At 35.3% G+C, this 23,134-nt stretch overlaps 3 protein-coding genes across 7 annotated transcripts; 1 reads left to right on the top strand and 2 right to left on the bottom strand.

Annotated features, from left to right (window-relative positions):
• Positions 1-118: 118 nt before the first annotated feature.
• Positions 119-4,405, bottom strand: LOC145035004 (peptidase uncH-like). The gene is made up of 19 exons (XM_078983584.1): positions 4,058-4,405; positions 3,787-3,974; positions 3,586-3,690; positions 3,435-3,506; positions 3,179-3,326; positions 2,961-3,043; positions 2,821-2,876; positions 2,598-2,728; positions 2,416-2,506; positions 2,260-2,325; positions 1,953-2,175; positions 1,774-1,875; positions 1,502-1,587; positions 1,291-1,413; positions 1,132-1,201; positions 948-1,039; positions 761-865; positions 547-662; positions 119-348 (listed from the first exon to the last, which is right to left on the bottom strand). The coding sequence occupies exons 1-18, from the start codon at positions 4,381-4,383 to the stop codon at positions 549-551; spliced, it is 2,181 nt and encodes a 726-aa protein (XP_078839710.1). The 5' UTR covers positions 4,384-4,405; the 3' UTR covers positions 119-348; positions 547-548.
• Positions 4,406-17,125: 12,720 nt separating this feature from the next.
• LOC145034977 (serine/arginine-rich splicing factor RS2Z33-like) lies at positions 17,126-20,037 on the top strand. Of its 4 annotated transcripts, none has more exons than XM_078983565.1 (7): positions 17,126-17,258; positions 18,017-18,130; positions 18,739-18,778; positions 18,907-19,002; positions 19,085-19,281; positions 19,372-19,467; positions 19,555-20,037. In XM_078983565.1, the coding sequence occupies exons 2-7, from the start codon at positions 18,024-18,026 to the stop codon at positions 19,934-19,936; spliced, it is 918 nt and encodes a 305-aa protein (XP_078839691.1). In that variant the 5' UTR covers positions 17,126-17,258; positions 18,017-18,023; the 3' UTR covers positions 19,937-20,037. The 4 variants fall into 4 exon arrangements, with proteins under 4 accessions (XP_078839691.1, XP_078839683.1, XP_078839708.1 ...); XM_078983557.1 differs by having other exon boundaries at positions 17,127-17,258; positions 19,552-20,037; XM_078983582.1 differs by lacking the exon at positions 17,126-17,258 and having other exon boundaries at positions 18,458-18,778; positions 19,552-20,037.
• Positions 20,038-21,198: 1,161 nt separating this feature from the next.
• On the bottom strand, positions 21,199-22,713 carry LOC145034961 (valine-tRNA ligase). 2 transcript variants are annotated; one of them, XM_078983547.1, is made up of 4 exons: positions 22,408-22,713; positions 21,969-22,144; positions 21,703-21,895; positions 21,199-21,628 (listed from the first exon to the last, which is right to left on the bottom strand). In XM_078983547.1, the coding sequence occupies exons 1-4, from the start codon at positions 22,460-22,462 to the stop codon at positions 21,387-21,389; spliced, it is 666 nt and encodes a 221-aa protein (XP_078839673.1). In that variant the 5' UTR covers positions 22,463-22,713; the 3' UTR covers positions 21,199-21,386. The 2 variants fall into 2 exon arrangements, with proteins under 2 accessions (XP_078839673.1, XP_078839666.1); XM_078983540.1 differs by having other exon boundaries at positions 21,199-21,634; positions 22,408-22,711.
• Positions 22,714-23,134: the final 421 nt, after the last annotated feature.

The following is a 23,134-nucleotide window of genomic DNA, read 5'->3' as shown; positions in this document are numbered from 1 at the left end:
CATATAATTTAAATAGATTTTTTTGTTTTTTCAATCGAGTGTCACGTGGACACATTACCTACATATCAGATGTTATAAAAGCTACAAACTTGGCCTACATATCAGATTTACTGATATATTTAGGGAAAAAAAAGTCCAGCTTATTTATATACAATGCATAATCTGTATGATTGTAACTTACAGGCTACAGCAACCTCTGACATTGAAATCAAACAGAAGCACAATAAAAGGTGGACACTCAATTTTACATTTAAACACTCTGAAAATCCTCTAAAATAAAGTTGATGACATGGAGGGTTTTCTGTGCGCCATGGTTGACATGAGTCTTGAGAACTGAAGTGTTGAAGTCTGAAAAGTGAAAGCAAAAGGAGTTGTGTTATAATGAAATAAAAAGAACATATTGAGAGTATATTATTTTTCGTTCATAAGATTTTCCAATTTTGTAGTAAGATCTCACCAATACTCAAAATAAGTAAATTGCATTCAACCATTTCTCTAATCAAATGTTGCATATATTTTGTACAGAGAAAGAAGTGAAAAACAAACCTTTAGTCAAAGTTATCAATTTTGATGGGAACAATTTCATCAGCCACCTTAAATCCTCCCACCAAACGTGCAAAAAACACCATTTGTTGTTCAAGTGTAAATTTGATATTTTCAGCCTGCATATCACATATCACAAATCAAATCAATAAAATTTCTTTTCACCTAAAAAAATAAACCAAATATTAAAAATAAAAACCATTTACTTATCTCTAACCTTACGAAAACCATGTTGCTCCCCTTCATATTCCACTAAAGCAACAGGCAATCCTTTTGCTTTCAAAGCTTTATATATTTTTCTTGCTTGATCAGGTGGCACAACCTGCCCAACAATTTATATTAAAAAATACTTATAATCATTTCAAAGTAATTTATTTATTAATTTAAAAAGTAAAAACACAAACCTTGTCTTCTAATCCCTGAAACAGAATTATAGGGCAAGAAAATTGATCCACAAAATTGATAGGTGACCTCTCAAAGAACTCTTTTTCACCCCCTGTTGCAAATTAAACATTTAATTAACTAACACTAGATAATTTATTTATTTACTCAAGTTTAATAAAAATAAATATATAATATTTAGTTTACCAACAAGATTATCCATGTATCGAGACTCAAATTTGTGAGTTTCTTCTTTCAACAACTTCAAATCAGCCACCTGTTCACATATTTTAGATATTTGACTCATACTCAAACACTTTCATTAAAATTATAAAATATGTATTTGGTCAAACGTTGACCACTTACACCATATAAAGAAGCACCAGCTTTGAATGTTTTCTTGAATGCAAGTGCAGCCAGAGTTGTGTAACCACCAGCAGAGCCTCCAGTTATGCATAGTCTTCCAGCATCTGCTTTTCCACTATCCACCTATAATTTTAAAAAAAAAAAAACAATTAAATGTATCATAATAAAATAATTATGTGGAAACTGTATGAGGGGTAAAAATGTAAAATACCAAGAACTGAGCACAGCTGCAACAATCATTGACATCGACTATACCCCATCGTTTCAAAAGCCTTTCACGAAATTCCCGACCATACCCTTCAACACATAATGTAGAAGAATTTCAAATATAGCAAATGTCAGAAATCGTCCCTATAGTATGTCTATAATTACAGATTTGGTCCCTTAAACCTATTATTCAAGATGGGTATGTCTACTTAATTACAGATTTGACTTTTACAAAAAAACAAAAGACGATTTTACCCTTGGTTTATATTTACATACCAGTACTTCCACCGTAATTCACATCCACAAAAGCCCAACCACGACTAGTCCAAAACTGGACTACAAGACTCAAGATGCCACGTGTCTCAGCAGTGGGTCCCCCTGTTTTTATTATCCATAAAAAATGTAAAATATAAAAGTTGCAGATTTGATTTTTCTGTGTATATTAAAATGATTACCATGGCTTTTTAACAACAATGGAGGTTTCTCTTCTTGACTGGATTGATAATTCGGATTTGTTGGGGGGTAATAGTATGCATACGCATTTTCTCCAGGGACTTCTGTTGGAAATTCAATAAACTCTGGGGAGCTAAAGTAAGATTTGTATTGTGAACTAGTAGGTGAAGAAGACCAAACAATCTTGAAGTCAACCACATTTGATGCCACGTCATCTAAAGTCACCTACAATTAAGTCACGAATAATTTTGAATAAAGACAAAATATACAAAAGTGTTAGATATTAAAGTAAAAAAAAAAAAAAAGCACCTTAGCTATAGATAAAGGATGAACTCCAGATGCCCCTTCAACATACAGACAACGTACACCTGAAGTCTACATAAAATATTTTTTAATTAATAAAAACATAAAATAAGGAAATAGATAACTAGAAAATACAAAGTGTATTGAGATTAGTCAGATTACAATGTTCATTAAATCTGTGAAAGGAGTCTGGAGAATGGATAACGTGTTCTTATTCTTGTCCACAACTCCAAGATATGATCTTCCTTTTTGCCTAAATATTCAAAAACATGAAATGGAATAAATATAACAAAATGAGGCGATGCAAAAGTTTAAGTAACAAATTACTTAAAATAAATAAATACCTGTAACTACAAGCAATTAAGTTTTTATGTTCCTTGAGAATTTCATAAGAGTTCATGCCAAAAACCCATAAAGGTTTTGCAAACTCAGCTTCTAGTGAATACACTGGTGCCACTGTGTTATCAGATTCAACCTGTTACATTGTAACATAATAAATTACAGAAAACAGATGCTAAAAAAACATTTCATTAAATAAATAAAAAAATAAAACATTTCTGAAATTACCCATCTGTGAAGATTCCAGAAACCAGTTTTTCTATCTGTCACAAAGAACAATTCTCCTGCAGTAATAAGAGATACATAATGCAATTGAATTAGTGTTAACATGTATAAAATCAAAGTTTATAAAAAGTGTAATTAATTACCTTCATCAGACCATTTTGGTTCAGTTGGAGATTCTATAATGGCAGAATCACCCCCTGCAACACATACTCGTTTGTACACATCTCTGCACAAAGCAACAAAATTGAGATATAGAAACAAACACTCAAAATATAACCAACTATTACTAATTAATAGGAATATTGGCATGAAATAAAAATAAATGAATAAATAAATAATAATCAGTGTGTTTAATGTTTACCCAGTGTCTGAAATATAGCCAACCCATAGTTCAGATCTATCCCATGGCATGTTAGGGTGGCTCCATTCAATCCATGCCAATCTTTTTCCTTCAGGATCAAGTCTAGGGAACGCATAGAAATCATTTCCACTGATTAACAGTTTTGGTTCTACATATCACCATATGAAACAATCAAAAGATCATTATTTATCAGTTATCGCCATGTCTGAATTGAGAGAAAAATTAAATGAGTAACTCTGTAAGTCTGTAACAGTACCTTTAACACCATTATCACCGAGGTCTATTGACACGATGCTTGTGATTGCATCCAAGCTACTTTCGCGTCGATCTAACAAGATTATATATGACATGATCAGTGATTGAAGATAAATTGTTGAAGAAAAGTATGTAAGAAGTCAACAATGTACCTTCCATAACACTGATGTATCGATTAAGTGATGTATCATAAACTCCATCTGCATAGCTCACTAGAGGTCCACCATAATCAGGGGTAAGTGGCACAGGTGCAGAATCTACAGGCATAAAACAAGATGTTAGGTATATGATTATAAGGTAATTTGAAAAGCATGGATGCTAATCCATCTGATGTGATTATCATGAGGTCGAACCTTTTGAATCTAGAGACTGTTTGTAAAGTCTCTGGTCTTTGTGATTGGAGAAAACTAGAGTGCCTCCTGAAATTGAAAAATCACCTCCACCATATTCTTGAGCAACTGTACGCACTGAGAACTCCTTGGGTGTTACATCAATGGTTTCTTCATTTTCATCATTTCCCCCTTTAACTATAACCAATCGTCTGAAAGTATGAACAATAATACAACAGTTAGGGCTTCGGAGAGGAAGTCAACGATTAATTAATTGATAAAGCTATACACTTACCCTGATTCCGAAGGTCGTGATTCAAGCCAGAACAATCGGCCCTGAGAGTCGACGGCTGTGCCTCCCAGACCCTTGGAGGCTCCTGATACGACGTCTGAGGTGATGGGAGAGGACCATGAACCGTATGGTGCGGTGATTTTTTGCTCCGGTGTAAGCGTTGAAGAAGCCGCCATTGTTGTTATCAGCTTCCGAGAGTGATGAGGAGAGTGTTTTCTGATGAAGAGTAGAGTGAGGGTGGTAGTGAGGCTAGTAGTTGATAACGATTTTGATAGAATTGGGCGGCGACTGGTGGTGGTAACGGCAGCTGCTACAGCCGAAAGTGCCATTAATAGGGAAAAGAACCTCCGCTATATATTTACAAAGCTAAAATAATAAAATAAATATGGATAAAAAAATAAATATTAAATACTTTTTTTTTTTTTTAGAGAACTTCCAAAATAAATTAGTTATCAATAACAAATAAAGCTTTGAGCGAAGAATTCGTTAACCATTCAAAAGAGTATCATAACTCAAAAGAGGATTTCACTAAAGGAAAATCAAGTAAAGATGGAGGTCAAGATGATAGTAATCGCAAGGCTCGACACAATGGAAGAAAATATTACAAAAATGAGTGGATCAATTCAAGATAAATGCGGAGCTTATGAATGACCACATTCTACTAAGGACTGTGAACTGGAATACAAGAGAGATCGAGATGCAAAATAAATTCAACAACTTAAGTGTGGTCTCTACTAATTAGAACAAGTTCACTCTGAGAAAATATTTGCTTTTGAATCCCAGATTGGGTATCTAGTTCATTTGTGTAACACCCAGGGTATCTAGTTCATTTGTTTTTGACCATTAAAACCGATAATAAGAGCCTTTACTCATGCATGGTCCAATATAACACATCAAAATTGCATTTTTATGCACAAGGAACCTCAAAATGCTAATATCTACCATCTCTAGCTTATGGAGTAGCTCATACTCTCAAGCATGACTTAAGGGGCCATAAAATATACAAAAACAAGCCCTAACTTGATCTATCATAATGAACCGTCAAGTTAAGAGCTTATACCTCCAAAAGCTTTCCAAGTTAATGATGATTCTGGATCCACAAGCTCCAACCACACCAATGCAACTTCCCAGCGTTGTTTTTCCTTCAAAATCACCAAAAACACTCTCAAATTTAGATTTATGGATGCTAGCGAAAAACGACATAACGCTACAGATGCAACACTTAGAGAGCAACAAGCATCTATCTTAAGCATTTGCACACAAGTCGGGCAATTAACAAAGCTTGTACAAGAAAAGCTATCATATTCACCTTCCAGAAAAACTGAACCAATCCAAATCTCTCGATTCATGGTTGTTTATAAAGAAGAAGAAGAAGAAGAAGAAGAAGAAGAAGAAGAAGAGGAATTAGAGCATATGGGGGTCCTTGACTCAATAGAGAAGCAATCCAATTTGTCGCCCAAAGAAAAAGAAAATATAAAGTGTGACTCTGCTCAGTAGCCACGACGTGGCACTATTGGTGCCACGTCGTGGGTGATAACAAATTATTATGATTTTTCTATCATTAAGCCATATCGACCCCCTCTCCCTTTCCTATCTCGTACCAAGCAAAATCTGGTGAAGTAGGGAAACAAAAATTTCATGGAGCAATGGAGCATAAAGAACTTGAAGAGAATTTGGAAAAAGAAATGAATTATTCGAAACCTCCGGTTTCAACACCTATGATTTTTTGAGGTGTTTGCTTTTACACACCAGATCAAGTCACAAAGTCGATCGAAGAAAAAGAAGAAGAGAATGATGAGTCCAATTTTGATAAGAAAAATCTGGAGAGATACAAGGAAAAAGCTAAAGACACGGGAATGAAGAAAGAACTTAAGCGAAAGCACAAAGAAGATGTCAACCCAACAATGAAAGAAAACTCAAAAAATGCATGCAATTAAAGGGTTACGTACAAACGAACAAGACTCAAAATGATGGAGAATGGGGAATTTACACTTCCACCTGAAGTAACATAGATGGAAAGGAGTCCATCTAACGACTCCTCAAAAAAAAGCGTTTCTCGGGAGGCAACCCGATGTTTTTACTGAGTTTGCATTTTCTTTTTATCTTTAGTTTTTCGTTTTTTGTTTTAGTTTTAGTTTAACCGAATGATGATGTGTTTCTCTAGTCTTTGATCTTATTTTGTAATGTTGAACAAAAGTGAATAAGTGAATGAGTTTAATTAGAAAAGTTGTGCAATTTTTCTTTGAATATTATAATTAAAGACCATATTTTTGAATAAGTTTGGGGTTCCCACCTGATGAAGAGAAGAGTTTTGACTATATTTTTCGAAAGAAGATGTTGGGAATGATCCTAAGCCATTAACTATTAAATGAATAATTTTGGATCTAATTGGCGTTCTGAGAAGTCACCACGACGTGGCCATCATCACCACATTGTGACGTTTGTTTTTATCGCGATTGAATTTCATCAGCTTTATACACACATCGCGACATCTTTAAATTAGCGAATGAGCTTAATTGGAAAAGTTGTGCAATTTTTCTTTGAAGATTAAAATTAAAGACCATATTTTTGAATAAGTTTGGGGTTCCCACCTGGTGAAGAGAAGAGTTTTGAACTATATTTTTCGAAAGAAGATGTTGGGAATGATCCTAAGCCATTAACTATAAAATGAATAATTTTGGATCTAATTGGCGTTTTGAGAAGTCACCACGACGTGGCCATCATCACCACATCGTGACGTTTGTTTTTATCGCGATTGAATTTCATCAGCTCTATACACACATCGTGGCATCTTTAAATCATGACGTGGTGTTCTTATTTTTCGCAATCATCACAACTTTTACCTCAAAACCACAATGTGGCGTTGCTTTCCTACGTCATGGCTGACGTTCATCACATTTTTTGAAGATGGGTCTTTTGTTCATTTTGATCTGGCACATTTACATTCACAATCATGAGAGAACAAGGCTCAAAAGTACCGTTTACAGCCATTATTACGTAATGTCCAAAATTTGATTACACCGCTACTACCTAGCCCCAAGGGAGTCTGTTCCAGTTCTTCCTTTTTAAATTTATGTTTCTTAATTGTTTTAGTATGCAATGGGGACATTCCATTATTTAAGGGTGGAGTATGGGTTGAATATAGGAATACAAGCATTCTGATAAAAATTGGAAGAAAAATGACTAGGACTTAAAAAAATTATTAGAAAGATTTGAAACAATAATCTAAAACTAAACCTAGTTAAAAATTGTTATGTTGAGATCTAGGTCGTTAGTGTTGTGTGGGACGATTCGATGTGATTTTCAATGTTTATTTGAGCCAATATATGTTATAATGTATGAGTGGCTTCCTTATCCTTGTGAAATCATAGAACAAAACACGACATTGCTTAGTTTGAGAGACATAATATGTTTAACATCGTGTATTAGAAACGCAACCAATAAGGGATGAAGTTAAGTTTGCTTGCTTAAGCATATGTTTTTATTTTTAGGATTTTAGTTTTGAGTGAAAAAAAATGAGAAAAGAAAAAAAAAAGTGAAAAAGTTGTGAAATTAGAAAAAAAATAAAAATAAATAAATAAATAAAGTTGCAAGGTTTGAGCGAATAAGAGTATACAAAGTTATGAAGATTAAGAAATATCATGAAGAAAAGTTCAAAGGTTTCAAATTGTTGAAGACTCAAGAATAAGACAATTTGCCAAGTTATTTTTATTGCAATTTTTTCTTTTTAGATTATTTTTTCATATGTATGTTTTGGAGCATAACAAAAAAATACATTGAGGTTAAGAAAGATTTCTAAGGATATATGATGAATTATGCATAAAATGAGTGTTGTTATGTAACACCCTGATCCAGGTTTGACTCGAAACCCTCAAAGAAGTTACATTGTTAAATATATTTAAATGTTCACTTCAGTACATTGGGCATACTCGTGAGTACGTTGGGCATACTCTGCATGGTTGGTCGCGGAGGAGTTGGACGTACGTTGGGCGTACCAGAGGTACGCTGGGCGTACGTGCCGAGGGTGCAAACCCTAAATCTCAGATATGTCCCCTATTTAAACATCTTTTAGCCTCTTGAACCAAACCCTATCAGTCTCTTTAGCCTCATTTTGTCCACTTTCAACTGTGATATTGTGTGTAAGGGTTTTAGAGACCAAGGAGTGGGTTTTGTGGCCATTTTAGAGTTCTTTCAAGAAGGAGGAGTTGCTAAGCAAGCTTGGTACAAGTTGGTGCTTTAAAAATCTGCATATTGGTCATCTTGCAAAGCTCCTGGAGGTAAAAAATTTGCACCTTTCCACTTAAATCTATAGATCCAGCTAGGGTTTTCTAGCTTTGTTCATTTTGTGGATTTTGGACCTCCATTTGTGAGTTTAGCAACTCCAGAAGATGGGAATGACAAATTTGAGGTCCCTTGGTCCTTTAGTGACATAAAAATGGAGTTTTGGTGGGATTTTGGACCTCATGCATGGTTTAAGAACCTTGAAAAGGTCTTAATGGGGGTGTTGGGTGCATATATGGCATGCAAAGGCATAAAGTTGCCAACTTTATGCCTTAGGACATCTTAACAAGCTTAGATCTGACTTTTGGACGTCAAGGAATCGTGTATTAAGCACTTAATAGAGAAAGTGCTTAACCAGAGTTCACTTAGGAATGCGAGCACAAACCGTATAGGAAGTACTCTCTTACCTCTACTTGGCCATTCATACCTACTTCCTTGCCTAGACCTGAATTTCGGGACGAAATTCCATCTGACGGGGGGATGATGTGACAACCCAAAGTTATTCCCGTTACATTACCCCGTTACCGTTAACGGAATATTCCACTGTATAAAAGTTCCGTTATTTAGAGGTCGCCAATTAAATAAATATTTCATTTATATAAACCGTTAAGTCGTGATAAAAGGAAATAAAAACACATAACACACATTTCCATTTAGTTGGAAAAGTTAGTTTTTATTATTACGACCACTAAATCGGGTGCGACCAAAAGCCCCGTATAACGGCAGTATCGGGTAGAATTCTACTGAGCTCCAACTCCCACCCATATATAAGGGGGATTAAACTCCATTTGAGCCTTTTCCACCCTCTCTCTCTCTCTATACTCTCTCTCTCTAGACTCGTTTTTAACCCGAATCTGCAACCGAACGCTTCCAAATCGTAAGTCCGCTTACCCTAGCTTGTTCTAAACATTATGACTTGTGATTATACCCCAAAATTCGACCATATAAGCTGTCAAAGAGGATTTTACGGCCCAGGAACACTCTAGGGCCGTAAACCCCTTAAATGTGGCCAAAATGACCCGAACTTGTCCCATTGAGCCTAGGAACCAATTAAGGAATTTGTCTAGGAGTGTTTAATCATCAAAACATAGGATTTTAGGGCATAAAAGAGAGTTTACGGCCCAAGCACATGCTTAGGCCGTAAACACCTCTAAACCTTGTCAAAATGCCCCAAACACACTCCCAAACCACCCTTAGGCTTAATACATGAATTAGGGGCTTGCTATTTTGGTTTAGATCATTTAAACACAAGGATTTAAGGGGATAAAAGGATTTTACGGCCCAGACATGTGTCAAGGCCGTAAACACCCTCAAACATGCTAAAATGATAGTTTTAAATCCCCCAAATGGCCTCACACTTCATTATAAATTACTAGGAGAGTACTAAGGGCTTGAAACTTCAATAAACTCAAGGAATGAGAGTTCACGGACGTGAACTCCCTTAGGGATGGTTCATGGGCCGTAAACTCCCTAATGAAGCCCTTAAAGACCTTAAACTCACTCATGCCTTTTGGATTTGGACTTAAAAAAAAAATTCCACTAACAAGATAGAGCCTTAAAACACACTAGAACCCCTCACCATGAGTTTACGGTTGTAAACTCATGGTGAGATGTCCCTGGGCTGTAAACTAAGCTTTGGGAGTTTACTCTCGGAGAGTAAACTCCATTCCTAAGCCATACACACCTTTAGACGCTACCCGGGACACCCCAAACACTTAACCAAAGTGTTTTCCGCTCCTTTGAGTGCGTATACGTGTTTAATTAGTATTAAATATACTAATTGTATGTGAACATATGTTATCATATGTTAAATAGGTCATTGAGTGTGTTCGAGTCTTTACGTGACACTGAACACCCAACCGGCACCTCCGTCGGACCTACTTACACCAGGTGAGTTCATACCCCTGAATGAACCTTTTTAAATGTTTTTACATGTTTTATAGGGGAGATACAAGTTAAACATGCCAGTTATCATATCAATCACATGTGATTGATAACCCGCATGCACGAGATTTTACCACACTGTACACTGTTTTACCGAGTAGGATACTATAATGGTTTTCAAAAAGGTTTTCATTTGTTTCAAAACTCTTACTTGTACTGTTGTATCTAAAATCATTTCAAACTGGTTTATAAAGGTTCTAAAGATTTCTACAGGTTTTCAAACTTATTTTACCAAAGAATACCAAAATGTGATTTTCCTAAGTATAAAGGTTTTCCAAGGTTTTCGTCAAAGTTCTCTTTCACGTCGTATACTTCTACTTGTTAGATACCGCTGCTTCGCTTTCACTTATTGTAGAATCCTACCTGATAACGCTTTCACTTCTTGATACGCTTATACCTGTTATTGCCTCTATTTCGCTTATACTTGTAGTCACTTATACTTGTTAGACGCTTCTACTTCATCAGTTGTCGTTTCCACTTCGTGATACACTTATACTTGGTACACTTATACTGCACGATTAGATTATCCCACACTGTTTGTTTACACTTTACGATTTAGTTATTCCATACTATTCGCTCACACTGTATGATTTAGTTATTCCACATTATTCGCTCACACTGTATGATTCAGTTATTCCACACTATTCGCTCACACTGTACGTTATACATCTCGATTCGGTTATTCCACATTGTACGTTTACACACCACGACCCAGTTATACATCACGATGCGTTTCCACTTGTTACACACTCAATCATAGTTAGATGTATGTCTGTACTTGTATAGGTGCATATAAATTATGATTGAAGGACTTAGGAAGGCTTGTTCGCCATATTTCCTTTTCTTCGTTGAGATGTGGTCAGGTGGGATCGGATGGCCGTCCGAAGGTCGTTGATTTATTAATTGTATGTTATGTATGCAATCATAGACATATAGGTTTACTCTAGTCAGTCTAGTTATGAGTCTCTACCCCTAGTTCAACACTTACATATGAAACCCACTACCCACTATTTGGGATGCATCTTCGGGACACGGCCTTCTCCGTCGTCTAGTTGGTAACCAGAGTCTCCTATAAAGAGAGCGGACATTGTGTGTATAGATCTATACGGGATTGACACCCCCACACCATGACTGCTTGCTACAGTCCATGGCCCACCAAGCCAAGGGGTGACAAATGTCATATTTATAGACACTTGTAGGGCATCTGGAACTCTAGTCAGTATGGTTACGAGTATCTCGGGTTACCTTATAATTCATGGCCTTAAGGTAACGATATTTCACCGGCAATTTACACTGTATGCTGGTAACTCATTTTCAGAGTGACACTGTTTTGACCTTGCAAGATGTATCTTTCATTTGATACTGTCTACGGTCTGTATTCTCTGTTTTGACCTTGCAAGATGTATCTTTCATTTGATACTATCTGCGGTCTGTATTCTCTGTTTTGACCTTATAAGATGTATCTTTCATTTGATACAGTCTGTGGTCTATATTCACTGTTTTAGACCTTACCAGATGTACCTTTCATTTGGTACCTTCTGGGGTCTGTGTCTCCATTTGTTAGACGGAACCAGGCGTGTCGTTCGTTCGATACTCTCCTGGAGTCTATGATTCATTTGCCTTAGTCAGCAGTCCTCACTGCTGAGGCATATGCTATTTCCCTGACTTCTCTTGCTTCCATTAATAATCAAATTCAGTATTTTGATAATGATAGCGATTAAGGGAAAACTACTTTTTACCACATAACTCCGTCCAGTCTTGGTAGAAGGCTGTTTTTATTAAAGAAAATATAGGATTTTCTGGAAAGAACTCTAATACACTGTAAACTCTTAAACTACTACATTATAAAGTTATTTGAATAAAATGTCACTAATTACTTATGAACTCACGAGCATTTGTAAAAATGCTGATACTCGCTTTTCAAATAACCTGTATTCTCAGGTTAGCATTAGACAGGTACATCCCCGGAGCTGTTGATTAAGATAGCTTAGTACCATGCTTTTCTTATTACATTTGTCTGTATTACTTTGATACCCTGTTATGTAAACTATGTAAAACTATTACTATTAATGCAGTGTTTTGTTGTACTTTGATTACTATAATGCATGTGTTGTGATACTTGACATGACGTCATCCACCCCAGAACGTTTCCGCCGTTCCGGTTTTGGGGTGTGACAGTATCTTGCGAGTCGGTTACACATTAATAATATGTAAAGGCACCAGTAACTTGGTGTCATAAAACATATTGTTGTGTGTGATTCGGTAAGTGAGTGCAAGTAAGCATTGGATCAAAGTTTATCCGTTCCTTTTATCCAAAGTAGGATGAAAGCGATATCTGTAGGCCCCTCGATGATTTAGTGATGACACCTAAGTGCTTGGCCAAGCCGGGACTAATTTGATGTGTTCGATTGTAGTCTGCTGTCCGTCGTCATAAATCGGAAATCGGGAAACAACACATAGACAGAGAGAATGATTTAAATCCATGTCTCAGTCTATACGATATCTAGAATGGAGGAATATATGATCCCTTATCTAAAGGACGCATATCTGATAAGATCAGAGTAGACAGCGACTTTTGAAAGCTACGATTGCAGATCATGATCTAAAGTCATACGCAGAATAGTTATTAGACTTATCCAAGTGGGAGACTGTTGGATTAGTGTCTAAGTTCATAACTATTTTGGTATGTACTTGACCCGATGGTGCATGGTCCTTTTGGGTTGTCTTCACCAAAGCAACTTGACAGGATGAATTATGGAGAGAGAGGATTAATTATGATTTATTAATATATTATGAGAATAATATAAGGAGAAATCATATTGTTTAATTAATTTAAGTCAAGAATTAACTAATAATTAATTTTGTGGCTAAAAGAGATTAATTAAACTTAATGGACTGGAACTGTAATTATAAGATAATTGCATTTGGGCTATGGATTACTTAATAAGATATAAGTTGGATGAATTCTATGGGGAAGCCCATTAGAAATCGTCCAAGGGATATACCAAAGGAATCCATGGGCTGCTTAGGGCTTAAGCAGTCAGATTAGGGTTTCCTAGTTTAAAACCCTAATAGCCTACATGTATATATAGTACCCTTAAGCCCCAAAAACGTGAATAAGAGTTTTCTTAGGTTTTGCACACGTTTTTGGGTGCCTCCTCTCTTATCATTCTTCATCCTCTTGCTCTTAGTGTTTGTGAGCCATTAGAGGAGTGACACTTGTGACTCTAAGCTTTTTAAAGCCATTACAAGGAGGATTTGAGTTGTTATTGCAATATAACAACAAGAGGTATGTAATCTAATCTTCTTGGTGAATTTCGAAAATAGTATGATTCATTAGGTTTATTTTGTGTTCATAAAGTTGTACAACTAATAGTGAAAACATAGATGCAACTTTAGGGTTGCATGCACACATATGATTGTTTGTATTAAACCCAACACATATAACATACATCGGGCTTGCCCCGACATCATACCAAAGCCCGGAACACATAACACATAGCATATAAATTAACATGCATCGGGCGTGCCCTGACATCGAACATAGGTCCGGAACACATAACACATAACATGCATGAATCACAAAGACATCAAGCATACATAAATACTTATCGGGACCGCCCCGACATCGGACCGAAGTTGGGAACGCAGCCTAACGTCGAAAGTCTTTAGGTAGATTCCTACTTTGCCAGCGGGCGGGGAAAAAATCATCGAGCCAGCTGCTGGAAATTCCACAACATCGATCAAAGAAAAGCCATAAGCATCACTAAGAATCTTACATTCAACATCAGAAAGAACAATGACAGACTGAGCAACCATTAGAACAAGAAGGAAGTAGATAAAACCCTAGGCGAAAAAAGAAGGAGAAATAAGAGGAAATATCCTCACCCTTATAAAGAATAAGGAAATGCAGGATATTTAAAATCCCAAACGCGATGACGTAACCGACTGTCATAATGGCAGTCACATCACTGGAAAAATTGAAACGACGATTGAATCAGAACTCAACGCGTGTACTAAGCAGTTAAGTCGAGAACATCATAATTAGTCTAGTAACGCTACGATTACTGGAATAGGGTAATTGATGACGTGCCCTCAACATGGACCGATATTCGCGCTCAGACACACCAGAGAACTCCCTAAGGCAGGTCACGCTTAATAGAACAAGCCCGACGGAACCTCGCGCTCGTGAACGCCCTAACCGTAGGGTGCCTGTGGAAAACGCTCGACCCCGCCAATGACTCCTTCTACTTTGCGACAAAGCGTAATGGCTCTAGACGACAAAGAGGCTGCTCAACGCATTACCACAAGAACTAATTGTTAGCTTTGATAGATCAAGGAGCACGATTGCCCAATCAGCATGCCCGATCCTGTCGGGTCTGATGTCATTTTCTTGTACGGACTATAAAAGGCCTTCTTCGGTACCGAAGAAAGTAAGTCGTTATCTCCCTGTTCACTCAGATAACCACCTAAGCCCGTCCACTGACTTGACCATCAGAGCGTTTTCCCGGGATCCCCTCTCGTAGAACGGCTGACGGTTCTACCCTGTTGTGACCTTGTAGGTTAACCAAAACGGATACAAGCAACAAAGATAAATGTCCGGTTGCCAGGTACCATAAATACCGATACTAATACTGAAAATCGATATCATTCCTGATACCAGTACCGATAATATTAATTCGGTACGATACTCAAGATTAACTTTCGATCAAATTCGGTATTCGTGAAATCATAAAATGGTACCGGTTCCGTCCCACGCTCATCCTTACTACAAATACAAAAATAAACATGGTAAACACAATGATTTCTCTTAATGACACATACTACGAAAAAAGCTCATTTCGTGTAAAATCATACCGTATTTTGCTTGTAAGTCCTTCAAGCTCAGATATTTTTCATGCACAGTCCATTTTGAGAGAACCATTGTCCATTCCTTCTAAATAAACCATAAAACCCAATTTTTGCTCTTATACGTGAATGCTTGGATGAATAAGATGATATGTGTTTTCTTGGGAGAGGGACAAGGTTAGGAGTTGACGTAAAGATGATCGGATGCCATTATCATTTCCCTCATTTAATCAGAGGTTACAAATGAAATGATGGAAATGCCATCCTATTATTTTAATCAAATTGGAGTAGTTAAAAGCTAAAACCTGGCGGAGTGAGCAAAAAGGTTTGTTTGTTAAAAGTTTTGAAACCATAAAGACAATCTATAATGTTTTTTAAACTTAGAGACCATATCCCGTATCTCTGAAAACCATGATGACCATTTATGAGGTTTTTTCAATTGTTTTTTTATAATTGCTATGTATCATAATCAACAAATCAATGAAATGACACATTACAATAGAAAAAAGTTGTTTGATTTCTAGAATGAATAAAATTGAATATTTTTATGCAATGTGGTTCATTATAATGAACCAACTTTTTTTATTTTATGAAATATAAAATCGTCATTCTTTTAGAGAACTTCCAAAATCATTTCATGTCTCATTTATTCTATATGTTAATCTATCTCTAGTAAGTGACATCTATCATAGTCCATGAGTCAGTGAAACGACACATTACAATAGAAAAAATTTGTTTGATTGCTAGAATGAATAAAATTGAGCATTCTCACATAATGTGATTCATTATAAGGAACTTATTTTTTATTTTATGAAATAAAAATTTTCATTCTTTTAGAGAGCTTCCAAATAATTGTCTCATGTTTTTTAAATTTTCCATGTTAAACTTTCTCTAATAATTGTCATATATCGTAATGGACGAGTCAGTAAAATGACACATTACAATAGAAAAAAGAAAGTTTGTTCGATTGTTAAAATGAATAAAATCGAGCATTCTCATGGAATCTTATTCGTTTCTAACGAACTAATTTTTTATTTTGTGACATAAAAATCATCGTGCTTTTGGAAAACTTCCCAAATAATTTCATTCTCCTGTATTTGATATGTTAGATTATCTCTTATAATTGTCAGATATCATAATCAACAAGTCAATTAAACAACATATTACAATAGAGTATTATTTTGATTACTAGAATGAATAAGATTGAGCATTCTCATGAAATGTGATTCTTTATAATGAACCAATTTTTTATTTTATGAAATGGAAATCGATATTCTTTTGGAGAACTTTCAAAATAATTTCATGTCTAATGTATTTTAGATGTTAAACTATCTAATCATTGTCTAAGTATCATAATTGATAAGTTAATGAAATGACATGTTACAAACTTACAATAAAAATTTGTTTGACTCCTAGAATGAATAAAATCAAGCATTAGAATGTGATTCATTGTAGTGATTTGTTTTTATTTTTTATTTTATTTTTTTTTATATTTTATTTTTTATAAAATGAAAATCGTCATTCTTTTAGAGAATTTCGAAAATAATTCCATGTCTATTTTTATATGTTAAACTATCTTCATTATTTATTTATTTATATTTTTGATTGTGCGGTGTTTTTTCTCATTCTTTTGGTAATTAAATGATATATATTTATAATTATAAGTTATTGCTATTTATTATATAATTTTTAATACTATTAAGTTTTTTCAAAACTTCAAAACTTCAGTTAATGAGATGGGAAATTATGGTGACCCGGGTCGAGAATTAGGATCATACTATCTGTATGTTTGCGTTTATTGCGTACCAAACTTGTCTAAAAAAGATTTAAAGCTTTTGGTATAGTAGAAAAAAAAAAAAAAACTAAAATACTTACTATACTAATGAAAAAAAAAAAAAGAGATAGATATCTTATTGAAACAAAAGTTGATAACCAGACCATGGCCCAACCCATGGTACGTAATTATATTATGACCCGACCCAATTTCAGTCAGTTATTGTCCCTACGATGCGATTTTACTTCATCCGACGGTCAAAATTTGTCGGTTTAGAGTTTAAAAGGGGGAGATCTCTACATTTTCTCCATCTTCGCAAGTCTAGGTCTAAATCGGATTTGGGGAAAATTCGCTAAGGTTCGTTCATATCTCTGATTCTTCATTTACTCACTAAAACACGAAATTAATTTTATGAAAATTTCGATTCATCTTGAGAATTTTTATTTAACGAATCGATACGTGAGTACAGTAATTTCTGGAAATGTTCTTGCGTGAGTGAATTTTATCCAAATGTAACGAAACAAGCAAATAAGTTATGTATATGTCTTTTATCGATATTAATTTTGGGGTAATTCATGAAGGGTTTCGTAGTTAGGTGGATAGAAGGAATTCACGACGATATGTTTTAGGAACAGTAATCTTAGTGTTTGGTAGGAGATGCAGTAGAATCAGTTGATAATATAGAATAAAATCATACATGATTTCAATTTTGAGCCTAAAATTTATTGCTTGTGAAAGATGATTTGGTTTTCAGGCGGCCTCCCAGTCGTAGATGAACTCGATGCGCATAACACTTTATGCGTGGTTAGGTCTCTTTAGCGAAAGTTCTCTTATTGAGCAACCCTAGCATTCTATTTTGTATTTGGGGAAGTGTGTGCAAAGTAGCAAGTGTAAATCGTTCTGATCGCACTAATTTGAGTATCGTGCTTTGAATCATATCTATAATTCTATATATAGTTCTGTTCATCCGTCATTACATTTTTCATGTGTATCAGGAACTCTTTTTATTAATGATTCCATCTTCTGTTTGTAATCCTGCTCATCTATAATTGTTTATGATTATATTGTAATCCATGGAGGCTTTATATACCTTAACAGAGCAGTTATCTTTTCAGGTTGAATATGCCTCGCTATGATGATCGATATGGTACAACTCGCTTATATGTTGGTCGTTTGTCTTCACGGACACGCTCTCGTGATTTGGAGTACCTCTTCAGCAAATATGGAAGGTAAGTGTGCATTTTGATCCCAAAACTATTTCTTTTTGGTGTTACTATATGTTCCCATACATGATCATGCATTTATGGAATAGATGGTTTTGGCTGAAATTAGCAGTCTTTTTGGTTATATGTGTATCTAGATGCTTAAACCTTTAGGTTTTAGGAAAAAGAAAAGTTTAGCTGTGGCAGTGGGTTATGGTGAGTTTTCCATTAGAGTGTTGGAAAATGGGGAATGAATGAAAACTGAAAGAGAGGTGATTATGTATGGAAATGCAAGGGGCATTGTGATTGTACCTGTAGGTAGTATGTGATTTAACTTGAATGAATTTGTTGAAGGTTTTCGGGCTTTTGCCTGACCTGGACTGGAGGTCAATGGTGATTGGTGGAAAAATGGTGGGAAGTCTTGCCGAGTGTTATAGGAGACAGACTTTTGGCGAATACTTTCCCTCTCTCCCTCTCTGTAGTCTTAGTTCCTGTTTTTATGAAATTGGCAACATTCCAATCCAAATTCCAAACTGGTGTTTAGTTGGTCTTGAAGGGCGATGTGATGTATGATGCACTCTCTTCCTGTCCTTAAGTAATGATGCCCTTACTGTTTATGGAAACCGTTTACGCAGAGTACGAGATGTGGATATGAAGCACGACTTTGCCTTTGTTGTATGTACCCCTCTTCCTTCTCTCTTCTTTCTCTTCCAAATTCACTTATATTCTTTTTATCACGTGATTATGTGTTTCTCTGGGGTTTTCTTCCCTTTCTCTCTTCTTTCTTGATTTCAAAACAACAGGAGTTCAGTGACCCTCGGGATGCTGATGATGCAAGATACAGCTTAAATGGTAGAGACTTAAATGGGAGTCGGCTGCTTGTGGAATTCGCCAAGGGCGTAAGTAGTAACTGTTATAATTTTGTAAAATTACAAATCTACCCTTTTTTTGGTTTTAAAATTTTACATTTTCCGGTTTCAGACTCCACGGGGCCCGGGCGGTTCGAGAGAATACGTAGGGAGAGGCCCTCCGCCAGGGTCAGGGCGGTGTTTCAACTGCGGGCTTGATGGTCACTGGGCCCGCGACTGCAAAGCGGGTGACTGGAAGAATAAATGTTATCGATGTGGTGAAAGGGGCCACATTGAAAGGAACTGCCAAAACAGCCCTAAAAAACTCAAGTTTGTTTTCCTTCATATCTCATTTATTGAATGCTATTTTTTATTTAAATTTATATATATTTTTTAATTTATATATTATTTGTTTTACAGACGTGGCAGGAGCTACTCGAGATCACCGGTCAGATCACGGTCTCCCCGCCGTCGCCGGAACCGCAGTCCAAGTTACAGCCGAAGCCCCAGTTACAGGTAAGTAAAGTTGATTGAAGGACCAAAATTGGCAAAATCAGTTATACTGGGGGACCAAACATGTGATTTGTTTATTTTTGGTAGAAGTCGTTCCAGGTCACCTCCTCAAAAGAAAGAGCGCGTGGAAAGGAGGACAAAAAGCCCGCGTTACTCGAGGAGCAGGAGCAGGAGCAGGAGCCCTGAGCCATCTAAAAGAAGGAACCGTAGCCCAACACCGAATGAAGACCGAGTTAGCCCGTCTCCTGAACGAGTTAACTCGGAGTATAGCATGAGCCCACAGAGGGGAAAGAGCCAGAGTCCAGGTGGCAGCCCGTCTGAAGCCAATGGGCGTAGTAGGAGCCCTAGCCCGGTTGGTGATGTGGGTGGGGGTGAGGGTAGCCCAGTTGATGAAGAAGGTGAGGGTCCGGTTGTTGAAGGGAGTCCCAGCCCGGGTGAGGGTGAGGAAGAAAATCGAGAGGGTAGTGAGTAGTGAGTGATGAAATGTCTTTTGGTTTAAGCAAGACTTTTGAAAAACTACTACATTATGTTTTTTCTTGTTGAGAAATATGACTTGAATGTTGTTCAGACTTATACCTTTTACAACCCAGTGCCCTTAACTGAAACTATGATTTTTTTTAACCTTTGAACATGTTTTGGAATGATATTTTTACCTTTTCTATTTGTTTGCTATGTGTAATTATTGGTTAACAGGTCATATGGTTCGTTTGTGGAAGATGTAGACCAAGTAGGGGCTCGTAAAAGGTAGTTTTATTGACATTTTTAAATTTCGTAAATAACTTTTTTTTTTTTTTTATTTTAAATATATAAGTATATTAAATATGTAGCTATAAACATTATAATAATTAAACTAATAGTTTTCAACATATAGGGCATTGGTTTCACTGTTAGGTTGTGTTGGTGCGTTACAATTAACTTATTTTTTAAGTTTTATTAACTTGTAATATTGTAAAATTAACTTTTATTAGGTTGTAATGTTTGGAAAAGTAAAACCTAGCTTATAAGCTATTAAAAAACTATTTAAACTTGTTTCTAGAAGTTTTTTTGTTTATAAATATTTTTTACACATTTTTAATTTAATTGTCAAAAACTCATCCTAAATATCATTTTATATCTTCTAGATAGATTATCAATTAATTTTTACTAAACATCATTTTTTAGGCTAATATTTAGATTTTCAGTTATTAAGCCAAACATTACCTTAGTTTTTTTTTTTTTTTTTTTTTTTTTTATTTTATTTTATTTTTTATATTTTATTATTATTATTTTTTTTAAAGTTGGATGACAACTAGTACTTTTTCTAACCGTAATGTTATTTTCAGCCTAGGCTTAATAGAAAAAATAATCCAAATTAATTAGACTTAGAAATATCGCTCCAAGTACTACAGTTTGATATACATTTTGTGAGTAAAAAGGTATTTAGAAAAATGAAGACAATTAAAGTAAAATTTATTTAAAATAGGTGAAATTAGTCAAAAGTCGTCTAAATATTGTTTTCAGTGGTCTGGTTTCCTAAATTGTTTCATTTAAAATATTAGATTAGACATTTAAAATATTTGACAAAATATGTTTGACATCAACATGACAACTAATTTTTTTGTTTCCTTCATGCCATCCAACCCACCCAACCAATTGTGCCACTTTTAAATTCTAATAATTAGTATAAGAGTTCCAGCATTCTCTATCAGGATTATGCATTTAATAACAAATTTTCTTATAGAATATACAGTAGTATTACAATAACAGAATTTCATTTTCTATTTGTTCAAATCAATTCATTCCCTCTTGCAGTATAAAGAAACTACTATTATCAATCACATCATAATACCATCCATATACCCACTCTTTCAGTACAAAAATGCTCTCAACTGCTTTCTTTCTTTCTTTCTTTCATATACACGTAAAGGTAAATCAAACATTTGTTAAATTGAATCACTAAGAGGACCAAGACCTAAATCATCTTCTATATCATCTTCTTCTTCAAACAGTTTCAAAAACCTCGCCTGTTCTTGCTGTCTTTTCCTCTTCAACCAATACTTATATGCCACAAATACTCCCATCATCAATAAAATCGAACCCACAATACTCGCAACTATAATCACTATATACCATTGCACCCCATGTCCTTCATTATGATGATGCGAATCACCATCTAAGTTATCAACTGCACCTATACCTCAATCATCAAAATATTTTTACATAAAATCAATTTCATGATTTAAACTCAAGTTAACATACCTCTTTTCACGCATTCATCACACAAGAATGTGGCATTGAATTCCTTGTCTTTGGAGTGAATGTATATACCATTTGGGGATGTAAAATCAGAAGGGCAGAATTCCCATTCATCAAACACATCATCGAATTTGATGCGATCCTTTTCATAGAACCCACATCTCTTGCATTTTTTACTTGTGAAATTCGTGAGAGGCTGGAAATGTTGAGGAAAGTTATCAATGGAAGTTGTGAAGCAGTGAGAAAAGATATGATTGTTGGTTGTATACCTGGAAAGATTCTTCACCTTTAAAATGATACACTGCGTGTGCCTTCTTCACATCTGGAAGAACTGTCTTCTTCTCCTCGTTACATTTAAAGTAGACTGTGGGTGTTGATGTTAGCCATTCATGGGTTGTGTATATTTCAAGAGAATCGAGTGTAACAACTGCTGACAATAAGAGTTCTGCAAACAGAAAAGGGAAATCATATTGGTGTATTGATCGTTTGATTGGTTCCTAACAGTTTGAACCAAGATTTCATTTTGTTATGCGATTTATGATTTAAATCAGAAGCTCAATTTCCTATATAGAAATTGTCGATAACCAATAATATACTCACCACCTCATTCAGATAGAGAATCATAAACAGCTAAAGATGATTTATTCATGAACGATTTTCAATCTGATAATCAGTACTCAAGTACAGTAATTATCGAGAAGAATTTACCTGGAAAACAGAAAAGAAAAATAATCGAAACCCTAGAATTCCAACGACTCGCCATTGACGTGATGGAACAAATCAATCGGTCATTGAGAATCTAAACTTTTTAGGAGGAATAGTTAAACAGATCAATTGCTTCGTCTTAACGGAGGCGATGGTGGCGTGTCTTGCTCCGGCAGCGACAGAGAAGGGAAGATTCGCGCGTGATTCAATATTTGTAGTGATGGGTCCGTCAATTTACGTCGAAGGTGCAGTTTAGATCAAGAGTATGCTGTTAACCGACTTTATTAGGTTAGTTGATTGTTTGATATCATATAATACAAAAAACAATATTAAACAAGATAAGTTAATTGAAGACTAAATTACATAAACACTACTCTGATTTATACAATAAATAAATAAATAAATACTTCAAGATAAGTTAATTGAAGACTAAATTCCTAAATAGTCTTTTGATTTATAAAAAAAATTCACAAATTTAATTCCTAACTTCTTTATGGTCAATGTCATTATAAAAATTTACACTAGTCGTTCTTATAGCTCACTCCATTTGATTTTTGCCGTTTAGTGTAAAATTATAGCCCACTCCATTTGATTTTTGCAGTTTGGTGTAAATTATCGCTCACTCCATTTGATTTTTGCCGTTACGTGTAAATATGTGTCCATCATGTGAAGGTAGTTTTGACACGTCTTAAATGATAAATTAGACAAAGATTTGCACAATCAATCCCTA

This window comes from Lactuca saligna, chromosome 1 (genome assembly GCF_052625555.1).
Source record: "Lactuca saligna cultivar CGN05327 chromosome 1, ASM5262555v1, whole genome shotgun sequence".
In the NCBI taxonomy this organism is placed as follows: Eukaryota; Viridiplantae; Streptophyta; class Magnoliopsida; order Asterales; family Asteraceae; genus Lactuca; species Lactuca saligna.
The sequence above is the reverse complement of the archived record's forward strand: the minus strand, read 5'-3'. Positions and strand labels throughout refer to the sequence as shown.

Coding starts and splice junctions, on each gene's coding strand:
- LOC145035004 (XM_078983584.1), bottom strand. CDS start 4,383: ATGGCACTTTCGGCTGTAGCAGCTGCCGTTACCACCACCAGTCGCCGC. Junction 3,507..3,585: donor ATACATCAGTGTTATGGAAG/GTACATTGTTGA, acceptor TAATCTTGTTAG/ATCGACGCGAAAGTAGCTTG. Junction 2,877..2,960: donor ACCAAAATGGTCTGATGAAG/GTAATTAATTAC, acceptor TTATTACTGCAG/GAGAATTGTTCTTTGTGACA.
- LOC145034977 (XM_078983557.1), top strand. CDS start 18,024: ATGCCTCGCTATGATGATCGATATGGTACAACTCGCTTATATGTTGGT. Junction 19,282..19,371: donor AACAGCCCTAAAAAACTCAA/GTTTGTTTTCCT, acceptor TTTGTTTTACAG/ACGTGGCAGGAGCTACTCGA. Junction 19,468..19,551: donor AGCCGAAGCCCCAGTTACAG/GTAAGTAAAGTT, acceptor TATTTTTGGTAG/AAGTCGTTCCAGGTCACCTC.
- LOC145034961 (XM_078983540.1), bottom strand. CDS start 22,462: ATGGCGAGTCGTTGGAATTCTAGGGTTTCGATTATTTTTCTTTTCTGT. Junction 22,145..22,407: donor TTTTCTTTTCTGTTTTCCAG/GTAAATTCTTCT, acceptor TTCTGTTTGCAG/AACTCTTATTGTCAGCAGTT. Junction 21,896..21,968: donor AAGGTGAAGAATCTTTCCAG/GTATACAACCAA, acceptor CAACATTTCCAG/CCTCTCACGAATTTCACAAG.